At 46.4% G+C, this 13,035-nt stretch overlaps 1 protein-coding gene and 1 non-coding gene across 2 annotated transcripts in view; one reads left to right on the forward strand and one right to left on the reverse strand.

The window, feature by feature from the left end:
* Mylk3 (myosin light chain kinase 3) overlaps positions 1-10,591 on the reverse strand; it is a 41,355-nt gene extending 30,764 nt beyond the window's left edge. The window contains exons 1-2 of the mRNA XM_004664787.3: positions 10,112-10,591; positions 986-1,076 (exon numbers count right to left, since the gene is read on the reverse strand). Of these exons, the coding sequence (XP_004664844.3) occupies positions 986-1,076; positions 10,112-10,591 (571 nt within the window). The remainder of the gene's footprint in view (positions 1-985; positions 1,077-10,111) is intronic.
* LOC123458123 lies at positions 6,617-6,723 on the forward strand. The gene has a single exon (XR_006635422.1). It is a non-coding gene; the product is annotated as a U6 spliceosomal RNA (small nuclear RNA).
* Positions 10,592-13,035: the final 2,444 nt, after the last annotated feature.

Consider the following 13,035-nt stretch of genomic DNA (forward strand, 5'->3'; position numbering starts at 1 on the left):
GAGATGCATGCTTTTAACCCAGCATTTGGGAGGCAGAGGTGTAAGGCACTCCATGAGTTCGAGGCCACCCTGAGACTGCCTAGTGAATTCCAGGTCAGCCTGAGCTAGAGTGAGGCCCAACCTTGAAAAAAGGAAAACAAAAGCAACTTTCCAGCTGGAGAGATGGCTTAGCAGTTGAAGTGCTTGCTTGCAAGCCTAATAGTTCGAATCCCCAGTACTCACATAAAATCCAGATGCACAAAGTGGTACATTTGCATTTGGAGTTTGTTTGCATTGGCAGGAGGCCTTGGAGCACCCATTATCTCCCCCCACCACTCTCTCTCTCTCTCTGCTTGCAAGTAACAATCAATAAAATTTTTAAAAATATTTATGGCCTGGCATTGTAGTATGTGCCTTTAATCCCAGCACTTGGGAGGCACAGGTAGGAGGGTTGCTGTGAGTTTGAGGCCAGCCTGAGACTAGAGTGAGTTCCAGGTCAGCCTAGGCTGGAGTGAGACCCTACCTGGAAAAAAAAAAAAAAAAAGATTTATGGTCTGAAGAAATTTCTCAATGGTTAAAAGAGCTGGCTTGCAAAGCCTGATGGCCTAGGTTCGATTCTCCAGTACCCATGAAAAGCCAGCTATGCACCAAGTGGCACCTGTGTCTGGAGTTCATCTGTAGAGTCAGGAGGCCCTGGAGCACCCCTTTAATTCTCTCTTTCCCTCTGTCAAACAAATAAATTAATTAATTTTAAAAAGTCCCAGCCAGGCGTGGTGGCACATGCCTTTAATCCCAGCACTCGGGAGGCAGAAGTAGGAGGATCATTGTGAATTCAAGGCCACCCTGAGACTAATTCCAGGTCAGCCTGGGCTAAGTGAGACCCTACCTGGAAAAAAAAAAAAAAAAAAAAAAAAAAAAACAATCCCAACCTTCCTATGGGTGGTCCTGTTGGCATTTTTATTCAGAACCATTGTGTGTGCAATGAGAAGCAAGTGTGCCCACTCACCTTCCCACAGCCCCTTGCTGTCGGCTTGCACACCTCTGGTACTCAGCGCATGCTTTGGTTTTGCCTCCTTCTCTTCCGCTTGCTCTTTGCTCTACAATAATCACCATAAGACACCATCATTCAAACTACAAGCATTTACTGACCATCTACCCTGTGCTTAAGATAAAGGGGTTAGGTTATTTCTGTAGTCCAAGGTAGTATTAGAGGGTGATACTGATTATTGTCATTTAGAGATAATGATGTTGAGGCCTTTCCAGACTCAAAAAATTCAAAAGAAAGTCCTGGGTGTGGTGGCGCACACCTTTAATCCCAGCACTCAGGAGGCAGAGGTAGGAGTATTGCTGTGAGTTCAAGGCCACCCTGAGACTACGTAATGAATTCCAGGCCAGCCTGGGCCAGAGTGAAACCCTACCTTGAAAACAAAAAATCAAAAGAGAAGAAGCCCAAGTTCTGTCCAGCATTTCCCTGTGTTGCTCAGGGAAGCCGGGGGGGGGGGGGGGGCGTTGGTGGCAGGGGAGGCAGCCCCTGATAAGGGGTTCTAAGTACCTTTGGAGTTCAAATGACTTAGACCTAGGATGGAAAAACAAACTTAATCCCAAACCGTCAGCTCAGATAGCTGTTCACAGCTACCAGAATGCTGCTTGAGGTTGGATTCTAAAGTCTAATCCATGCTTGTGCAGGAGAGGGTGCCACAGTCAATGGTTAACATCTACCTGGACAGTGGGTTAGGTGGATGCCATATTACCCCTTTCCAGCACAGCAATGAAGCCAGGCACCTGGTCTCCCAAACCAGCCTTGCTGGTTTTGAACCCCACCTTTACCACTTAGCCATACTTCTCTACGTCTCACTTTCCCATCTGTGAAATAGGAAGCTATCCCATTAGCAAATTTTATCTCATAAAGTCAGAGGAAAGATTAGGGAACTAATTTGTGAAAATGTTTTGAGGAGTGTGTCCAGCACGTAGAAAGAGCCCAACAGCTGTGGTTATTTTGAGACAACGAACTATCAGTGCCAAGGAACCCATTGTGTAAGGATGCGCAGTGCCGGCCGAGAGGAGCAGTCAACAGCTTTTCTTTAAATCTGAAGTCTGCCTAAAACCAGCGCCTCATTATCTTTTTTGTGCGCATGCTCAGCGTCCTAAAACAATCCCGATCACTATGGATACTTGGCACAGCCCAATAGGTAGCAAGCACTCCAGCAAACATTTCTCTGAGTTTCTACCTCTTGCTGGGCCCCATGGATTTTGAGCCTGGTACAAGTTACAACAGCTCTGGTAATAACGCAGAGCTCCCGCCACATCCTGCACACCTTTATAAGACCCACCAATAATGGGCCTCTCGCTCACGCTTTGGCCACAGAGGTCCTTAATGTTCCAAAAGCCCAGAGATTAAACAAACAAACAAACAACAAAAAAACCCAGCTGTGGACACATTTTGTTTGTGCAGCATTTAAAAGAGTTTTAGGGCTGGAGAGATGGTTAAGAAGCTTGCCTGCAAAGCCTAAGGACCCAGGTTCTATTCCCCGGTACCCACATAAAGCCAGATGCACAAGGTGGCGCATGCAGTTTGCAGTGGCTAGAGGCCCTGGCATGCCCATTCTCTCTATATATCTGCCTCTTTCTCTCACACTCCCTCAAATAGATAATAAATAAATAAATTTGTAAAGACAAGACCTAATTTGGGGACTGGGGAGAAAGTTGGCCGGCCTGGATCAATTCCCCACGCACCCACATAAGGCTGGGTGTGCATTTGTTTACAGTGGCAAGAGCTCCTGGCATACCCACGGGCACGCGCAGACACACCTGTGCAAACAAATAAATAAATTTTTAAAGATTTTAACTTCAAAATATAAATCTTTAGATTAAAATTCTAGAATCCTATTAGGGGTGATAGAAATGTTCTATATTAGCCAAGCATGGTGGTGCACACCTTTAATCCCAGGACTCGATAGGCAGAGGTAGGAGGATCACTATGAGTTCAAGGCCAGCTTGGGCTAGAGCCCCTGTCTCGAAACAGAACAGAACAAAACAGTAAGTTGTATATTTTTAGTATGGTGGTGGTTACACGGGTATGCACATTTGTTGAACTGTATATTTAAAATGTGCACAGCTTTTACTGTGTGTGCAATTTATTGTGTATAAATGGTTTCTTGATAAAATAATTATTATGCCTTAGTGAATCTGATTAGAACAAAATTCTAAGTCTCAAGTTCTCTTGAAATCTAAGGATCTGTCATCGAGGCTCAAATGGTAAAACTCAGCTGACTGCAGTTCCCCTAAAGTGGGGCCCTACAGCTCTCTTCTCTCCCAAATAGTAGGCACTTAAAAAACACGTTAGATGCAGTTGTGCTTATCAGCAATGTCATCAGAGTGGCCCAGACCTTCTGCACGCAGATAACACTCTTCTCTGCAAGCTCTGCTGTCATTGGGAGAGCTGGAGGCATTATCACAGACCTCCTCCTGTTTCACCCCACCAGTAGAAAGGGACACGTACAGGCTGTCCTTTGGCAGACCTTGATGGGCTCAAACTGTTCTCTCTCTCCCTGCCTCTATTGTAGGAAGGCACACACGCGCACGCGCACACCCATCCTAGCCAGAAGGAAAAGGGACTTCAAGCCCCATTCATAAAGGCTGATGTACTGAACAGCTTGACCATGATGGGGCCCACCCCCAGCTGAGCCTGGAGTTGTTGTTTTATTCATTATTTTTTTCTGAGAGCACCTGGCTTCGAGTAATAATCCAATTCATGGTTACAACCAAGTGAAGTTCACTCAGCACTTCAAGAAGATTCATTAATAGGGTGCTGGGGATGCAGCTTGGTGTCAGAGCACCTGCCTTGCATGGGTGGAGGCCCTGGGTTCCATCCCCAGCACCACCATCACCGCCACAATGAATAAACAGGGCTGGAGAGATGGCTTAGCAGTTAAGGCATTTGCCTGCAATGCCAAAGGATCCTGGTTCAATTCCCCAGGACCCACATAAGCCAGATGCACAAGGGGGCACACGCATCTGGAGTTTGTTGGCAGTGGCTGGAGGCCCTGGTGCGCCCATTCTCTCCCTCCCCCTCTCTCTCTCTCTCAAATAAATAAATAAAATGTATTTTTTAAAAATATTCAAACAAACCAACAGATAAGGACCTTGACAGAGTCCTGGCATAATTTCCAAATTTAACAGCCAGTGCTAGGATGTAATTCAATTCCACAGATGATTACTAGGCCCCTGCTCTCGTAGGAAACACAGAGACCTCTCCAGAAGGCTCAGCAGTGCAGTTTTCAGCACTGACAGTGTGTCAGACAGTTTTAGTTACATCTCAGTTAACTGCATTCTCAGAACACCCTGGGGACTAGAGGCTGATTGCAAGCCTTACCGAAACCCACAGTGGTGAGTGTATTTAACAGAAGGATGAGAGAGAACAGTCAAATACCAATGGAGCAATGCAGACAAGAAGTGTTCCAAGGGGCCGGGCGTGGTGGTGCACGCCTTTAATCCCAGCGCTTGGGAGGCAGAGGTAGGAGGATTGCCGTGAGTTCAAGGCCACCCTGAGTCTCCCTAGTGAATTCCAGGTCAGCCTGGGCTATAGTGAGACCCTACCTCAAGAAAAAACAAGGAAGAAAGAAATGTTCCAATAACTAAAACAAACAAACAAGGCTGGGGAGATGGCTCAGTGTTTGAAGGTGTTTGCTTGCAAAGCCCGACAGCCTGGGTTTGATTCCCCAGTTCTCACGTACAGCCAGATGCACAAAGTGGTACATGCATTTGGAGTTTGTTTGCAATGGCTACAGGCCCTGGTACACCCATTCTCTCTCTTTCCCTCCTTCTCCCTCTCTATTTACAAATAAATAATTAAAATATTTAAAAAAAAAAGCAGGGTAAAAAGCAAAAGAAAGTTCTATGACTTCCCCATCCATAAATGCCTATGTATGACAGCTAATTTCATGGTTCTTCAAAGAGCTGTTATAAATCAACAAGGAAAACAAAATAGAGAAGAGGGACAAGAACATGAGAGGTAGTTCACTGAAGATAAAAACGGTGTAAAACCAGTGAATGATATTCAATCTTGTAGGGAAAGAGATAAATTAAAACTATTAGATATATTGAAGGAGATGGCTCAGCAGTCAAAGGCACTTTGCTTGTAAAGCCTGTCAGCCTGGGTTCAATTCCCTAGCCACCCAAAAAAAGCCAGGTGGGCATTTGTTTGCAATGGTGAGAGATCTGGCATACAAAGCTCCTGGTTGCCCAAAGGAACTAGATGGTAAGACCCTGTTGCTGAAGATTCCACGCGCTTGGGCTGCAGGTCACTGAGGAATCAGGCTGGAGCTGAGCTGGAGCCTCCTCCCTGTTAACTTGCTGTCAGAACCCTGAAGAGACCTATGCAACACGCAGCCTTTTTACAAAGCAAAGTTATCAGTGGTGTTAACCAGCAGTGGATCCTGCAAGTTAACAGCTTTCCAGACAGGACAAATGTACCAACCAGCGCAGTGGTAACATGTCTGTTACGGAAGAAACCAGCTGTTCTGACTGGACTTGAGGCCCACTTCACAAGAGGGAATTCATGCCCAGTGCTGAAAACCTAGTCAAAAGCCTATGGCTGCAAAAATAACTAAATCGATAAATATATTAAATAAATATATTAATAAAATTAATAAATATATTAATAAAAATATATTTTAAAAACTCGCTGGATGTGGTGGTGCACGCCTTTAATTCCAACACTCAGGAGGCAGAGGTAGGAGGATTGCCATGAGTTCGAGGCCACCCTGAGACTACATAGTGAGTTCCAGGTCAGCCTGGGCCAGAGCAAAATGCTACCTCAAAAAACCAAAAGAAAAAAAAAAAACAACCTAAAACTAAAAACTTAAGCTGGGCATGGTGGCACATGCCTTTAATTTCAGCCAGGAGGCAGAGGTAGGTGGATCACTGTGAGTTCGAGGCCACCCTGAGACTACATACTGAATTCCAGGATAGCCTGGACAAGAGTGAAATCCTACCTCAAAAAAAAAAAAACAAAAAAAAAAAAACAATAACAACAAAAAAGGTAGGAGGATTGACGTGAGTTCGAGGTCACCCTGAGAAATACATAGTGATTTCCAGTTCAGCCTGGGCTAGAGTGAAATCCTACCTTGAAAAACCAAAACAAATAAATAAATAAAGCCTACAGATAGAGAGGTCATAAGCCCTGGGGGGTGGGGGGAACTGCTACTGTTGTCTGGATGAGTATATGATGCCCACCAAATTGCCCTCTAAACCCTTATATTTATGCCCATATATTAATGCTACTCTCACTTTTGTTAGAGAACCTTCTTTTTTCAGATGGCAGTGACCACTGGGGTGACTCAAAACTCACCACAGTGCTGAGAAGTGACAGTGGAGTGTTTAACACTGAGACATCTCTCACACACCCTCCAAGGCTCAGGGACCATTGCAGAAGAGGTGGCAGAAAGAATGTAAGAGCCAAAGGAAGGGGAGGACTGTTAAAATGCTCTCATGAAGAGACAGAGTAGCCTTGACATTCGTGACCTTAGAAAGGATGCAGTGGTTTGGGGAAGAGGAAAAGGGAGGTGGTGGGAGGGGATTATGATCATGGTATGTTGTCTATATTTATGAAAGCTTTCAATAAAAAGTTTTAAAAATTGTGCTCGCTTTGGCAGCACATATACTAAAATTGGAACGATACAGAGAAGATTAGTATGGCCCCTGCACAAGGATGACACGCAAAGTTGTGAAGCGCTCCACATTTTTAGCTTAAGTAAAACCAGGAAACCCGCTGTCTTTCCTAGTTTAAAAGAAAAAGTTTTGCCGGGCGTGGTGGCGCATACCTTTAATCCCAGCACTCGGGAGGCAGAGGTAGGAGGATTGCCATGAGTTCAAGGCCACCCTGAGATGACAGAGTTAATTCCAGGTCAGCCTGGACCAGAGTGAGACTCTACCTCGAAAAAAGAAAAAAAAAAAAAAGAAAAGAAAAAGTTTTAAAAATCGAGATCTAGCATGGGCTGGAAAAATGACTCAGAAGTTCAAGGCACTTGCTTGCAAAGCCTAACAGCCTGGGTATGATTTCCCAGTACCCATGTAAAGCTAGGTGAACAAAGTGTGTGTGTCTGGAGTTCATTTGCAGTGGCAGGAGGCCCTGGTGCCTTGCAACTAAACACATAAAATATTTTTAAAAGATTTAAAAGAACTGGAGAGATGGCTTAGTGGTTAAGGTGCTTGCCTGCAAAGCCAAAGGACCTAGGTTCGGTTCCCAAGGACCCACATAAGGTGGCATATGTGGCTGGAGTTCATTTGCAGCAGCTGGGGGCCCTAGCATTCTCCCTCTCAAATAAATAAATAAAAATTTGAAAAAGAACTAGTGTTGTATTTACATACAACCTACAACATTCTCCTGTATACTTTATCTGCAGATTACCTATAACATCTAATATAATGGAAGCACTATGCATTATACTTAGGAATAAAAATACATCTGTACATATTCAGCACGGACATAATTTTCCCCTAAATATTTTCAATTTGAAGTTGCTTAGCTTTAGCCAGCAGGTGCAGAGCCCATGGAAGGCGAACTATATATAATGAGCTCCTAGCCCCTGGAATGATTTGTTTTGATTGAATGATTGAATGATTTTGATACAAGTTTTCATGTAGCCCGGGATAGCTTTGAACTCTTGATCTTCCTTCAGGCATGTGCTATCATACAGTTTGTTTTTTTTTTTAATTTATTTGAGAGCAACAGACACAGAGAGAAAGACAGATAGAGGGAGAGAGAGAATGGGCATGCCAGGGCTTCCAGCCTCTGCAAACAAACTCCAGACGCATGTGCCCTTTGTGCATCTAGCTAACGTGGGACCTGGGGAACCGAGCCTCGAACTGGGGTCCTTAGGCTTCACAGGCAGGTGCTTAACCGCTAAGCCATCTCTCCAGCCCCTATCATACAGTTTTATCTATATGATGTGCTTGTAGAGGCTGAGCCCAGAGCTGATCAGTCACAGGAAACTGGCACCTGTGATTGTTGCAGGTAAGGGGAGTTCTCCTGAGGACTGGGTTTTGTGTTTGTTTCTGTTCTTTTGATATTGGGGTTTGAACCCAGGACCTCACATATCATGTGTTTTTCTTTTCTTTTTTAATTTTTTTGTTTATTTTTATTTATTTATTTATTTGAAAGTGACAGACACAGAGAGAAAGAGGCAGATAGATAGATAGATAGATAGATAGATAGATAGATAGATAGATAGATAGATAGATAGATAGATAGAGAATGAGTGGGTGTGCCGGGGCCTCTAGCCACTGCAAATGAACTCCAGACGCTTGTGCATCTGGCTAATGTGGGTCCTGGGGAATCGAGCCTCGAACCAGGCTCCTTAGGCTTCTCAGGCAAGTGCTTAACCACTAAGCCATCTCTCCAGCCCTCATGTGTTTTTCTTTTACCATGTGCACGGTAATTTTATTTATTTAATTTTCTTTCTTTTCTTTTTTTTTTTGATGTAGGGTCTCATTCTAGCCCGGGCTGACCTGGAACTCACTCTATAGTCCCAGACTGGCCTTGAACTCACAGTGAACCTCCTGCTTCTACCTCCTGAGTGCTGGGATTAAAGGTATGTGGCACCATACCCAGCTTTTTTTTTTTTAATTTTATTTATTTATTTATTTGAGAGCGACAGACACAGAGAGAAAGACAGAGGGAGAGAGAGAGAATGGGCGCGGCAGGGCTTCCAGCCTCTGCAAACGAACTCCAGAAGCGTGCGCCCCCTTGTGCATCTGGCTAATGTGGGACCTGGGGAACCGAGCCTCGAACCGGGGCCCTTAGGCTTCACAGGCAAGCACTTAACCGCTAAGCCATCTCTCCAGCCCCCCAGCTTTTATTTTATTTTTAAAGCCATTACTTAAATTTATTTAATTAGTTTTTGTTGTTGTTGTTGTTTTATAAAGCCAAGGTTGGTTATCAGTGGCCAGAGCCACTGCAGGGGTCCTATCTCCCCTGTAGATCACACTGTGCGGGGGCGTAGGGCAGGCGGCAGGGAGCTGAGGAAGAGGTGAGCCGGGAGCTGCTGCAGGAAGGAAGGGGAAGGTGGGTCAGCTGAATAGCTCCAAATATTTAGTGGCTGGTCCTTAGCTGTTCCCAAATGGGGTACTTCCTCTACATACCTGTGGTGGTTTGATTCAGGTATCCTCCGTAAACTTAGGTGTGCTGAATGCCAGGTCCCCAGTTGATGGCAATTTGGTAATTAACGCCTCCTGGAGGCAGTGTATTGTTGGGGGCGGGCTTATGGATGCTATAGCCAGCTTCCTCTTGCCAGTGTTTGGCACACTCTCCTGTTGCTATGGTCCACCTTATGTTGGCCAGGGGGTGATATCCACCCTCTCTACTCATGCTATGGTTTTCCCTGCCATTGTGGAGCTTCCCTTTGAGTCCATAATCCAAAATAAACCCTTTTTCCCATAAGCTGCTCTTGGTCGGCTGTTTTCTGCCAGCAATGTGAACCTGCCTGCAGCAATGCCTCACTGCTCACTCCCCACTGGCCAAGCTTCCATTAGGACACAAGTGTGATTATGTAAACCTGGGGAGCAGCCATTCTCAGAAATGCTACCCTCACCCCCCGGCTCTGACTCCTGCCTGCTGCCCCCATGGGTGACTGTAGGCGTTCATCTCCCCACAGGCAGGTGTACACGTTTGCCCCCCGTGAGGCAAAGCACAATGCTAGAGATGAAAGAGGAGGTGGGCTTCTGAGTAGGAATTGTGGAGGCTGGTCTCCCTCTGCCTGTGCCCTATCCCAGGTATGAAAGGATAGAAAGAGCACTACCGGAAGAGAGACGTCTGCTACTACTAAGGAGTATGACATCCTCTCCTTAGTGGCCAGTTTGTTCTATGCATGCATGGCCTAGAGCTGTCCAAGGTGTCACCTCCCACCAAGGCCACTGATTCATCTTTTCCTGAGAAGGGAGAGTGAGTTAGTGGACTGTCTAGCAAGCCACCTGAGGCCTCTAAGTCTCCATCTCTCCTTTCCTCCATCAACAGCGCACAGAAAGCGCTGGAAGTGAACAATGTCTCTGCAGCTCTCCTGAGACTCACTGCCTGCCCAGCTTCCACCAGAACCCCGATTCCCCTCCCTGCGCAGCCAGAGAAGCAGAAACCAACCTCTTGGGAGCCATCAGCCGGGCTGCCCTTCCTCCAGGGGACATTACTATCTTGCATGATGAAATCGACCACCTTGGAGTTCTGGAACGTGGCCCCCACCAAAGTAACGGCCCTGTCCACAGCCACCACCATCTTGAAGAGGGCTTCAAGCCTGGCACCATGCCGGGCACCATCCTGCTGCACAGCCCTCACCAGCTCCAGGAGCTCGGGCCACCTGGACTGAGCAGCGGCTGGGGGTGAGCCGTCAGCTTCTGCCAGGCCCAATTCTCGGGAGGCCTCCAGCCGGTGCAGGCCTCGCTCCAGGTGGCCCATACCTTGGCACACACACTGCAGCTTCTCCATGACATCTTGTTGGAAATGCAAGAGTCTGTCCACCTTCTCAGTCAGTATGTTAAGCTTTTTGTCCATGGTGGCTAAGCAGATCCTGCCCAACGCTGGCAGACGCAGGGGACTGGGACCCTCCTTGGAAACTCCTGACATCCTGATTCGGGCTTGACTAGAGGTAGCGCAAGGAAAAGGAAGCACCACACGCCACTGCTTGTCACTTAGGTGGTAGTGTCTGGCAAGTCATTGTCCTTCGTGGCCAGGAGCCTTGTCCCCCAGAACCACACTTGGGCTGTCTGAGCAGCTGAGAGGCCCAGGGCTCCACTATGCCTCTGCCTTGCCTATCTCTCACTCAAGCCCATCCAGGAGTGACAGGCTAAGCTTGGCCCAGGCCCTTCTCCTTGAGGCCCCTTTGACATCATGGCAGCATTTAACATTCCTCTTTGAGAGGCTGCTGATGGGCAGATATTTTAAGAATCTGCCCAGTGCAGGCTAGGGTTCATGAAGCTGACTAATGGTTGGAAGAAAAGTGTCCTTTAAGTATACGTATCAGCTGAACTGTGCAAGAAGGCTTTCATTACCCTGGGCCCTGAAGAGTTGGGGTGCTACAAGCCGCATATGTATTTGATTCAAAATTTTTTAAAAAAAGCAAGATCAAAGCAGAAGCAACTGTGAGGCCCTTTAGTCAGGTCTGACTTTTGTCATAATGAAAATTTTGATGCTTCTGCAATTTAAAGACAAACTCCCCTGCTTTGCTAATACCTGAAACATGGATTCAGACTGCTCATGGGGTGAGTCTGGAAGTTCTTCCTCACAGGGGGCCTCTGCCACTGGTTACTTACCCCTAAAATTAGAACTGAGGGACAACAACCTAGGCTAGTCACCAAGTACCACCCCCACAGGTCATATGCCTTACAAAGCTTGTTGACCTCCTACTAATGACCATGAATGTATCAGGCACTCAGTATCTAAACTGGCAGACTCAGCGGGGTCCTAGACAGCCATGAGGCCCATGTTTCCAAACATGTGAACTTCATAAACTTTTGGTCTTGAATTTAACTTTTGCAGACACATCAACTTCCAAAGCAGACATAAGCTAAGACACTCAGGCTGTCACTGAGGTGGGACACAAGGGCCACCTGAGAGTCTCAAAGATGCCACGGAGAAATCAGATTTATAGACCTGTTTCATCCAGTCTCTCATGGAAAAAAAAAAAAAAAGCAGAGCCCAGAAGGGAAAATCAGCTCAAGAAACATGGCTTCCAAGAATGGCTCAGGCATAGAAGTAAGGCATTAAGTAAAGGTGGGGGTGGGGGGGGGCTTTAGTGTCCCCCAAGCTTTCCCTTCCTGAGTAAAATCAGTAATGATAAACTGACCTGGAAATTGAAAAGCCACAAGTGACTTTTTTTTTTTTTTTTTTTTTTTTTCGAGGTAGGGTCTCACTCTAGCCCAGGCTGACCTGGAATTCTCTATGGAGTCTCAGGGTGGCCTCGAACTCATGGTAATCCTCCTACCTCTGCCTCCCGAGTGCTGGGATTAAAGGCGCATGCCACCATGCCCGGCCACAAGTGACTTTTCAATATACTGTCCTTACGATGCAAATGCAGCTCGACAATACATCCCCACCTACCCATCCCTTAAGATAGCTGCTCCTAAACAGTTCATTGATAGGCCCAAACCTATTTCTGGGAAGAGTCTTGGACATTGGTGCTGGAAGACTGAGAGCAAAAAGAACACTGGTCCGTTCTATTACTGAGACACAGCAGGCTGGATGTGGCTCTGTTGGCAGAGTGCTCACCTGGCACGCATCGAGCTCTGGTTGGAATCTCAACATCACGTAAACCAGGTTTGGTTGTACCCACGTGTGACCCCTGTACTCCAGAGGCACAGGCAGGAGATCAGAAGCTCAAGGTCATCCCTGGCTACACAGTGAGTTGGAGGCCAGCCTGCCATACATAACCCCCTTTATCCCTCCCCTAAAAAGCTACCCCACCCCACCCCATGCAACAAAAGAAAACCACATTGCCCCTGGTGAAAAAAATGTAGGGAACATGGTGCCCTAACACAGCTAGCGCAGGACTTCATCTGCCACAGGAAAGGCACCTACATGGTCAGGGGACCATTCTGTCCCCAGTAACCAGTATTTGTACTTCCCTGTGGGGGGGATCTTAGCCAAGATCCCCTGAATCAAATTTTGGGAAATGGCTGCCCAGAGAAATCTCTTGAAGTTCAACCTTCAGCCCCACGAATCTCTCTTCTAGTTGGTGCTGATAGCTTTTGTGGAATAAAGTTCCAAGCAAAATGCAGAGACAGTCCCCATTTCCAGGCTAGGAGCGAATTTCTGCCAACATAAAGCCTTGGCTGATGCATCACCACTACTGGGGAGTCCTTCAGAGCCACCATCAAGCCAAAGGCTAACAAAGCCCTAGAAAGATTCCGAAAGTCCAGATGGACCCAAAGGAAACAAGCAAACAGGATGCATATGGATCAAAACAAGCAGAAACAGAATTATGGAGAAAACGGAAAATGAAGTTTCAAAAATGACTCATTCATAAGCACAGAAGTGAGAAAGACTGCCCATTCCAGCTACTAGAAGAGATT

This window comes from Jaculus jaculus, chromosome 1, assembly GCF_020740685.1.
Source record: "Jaculus jaculus isolate mJacJac1 chromosome 1, mJacJac1.mat.Y.cur, whole genome shotgun sequence".
NCBI lineage: Eukaryota > Metazoa > Chordata > Mammalia > Rodentia > Dipodidae > Jaculus > Jaculus jaculus.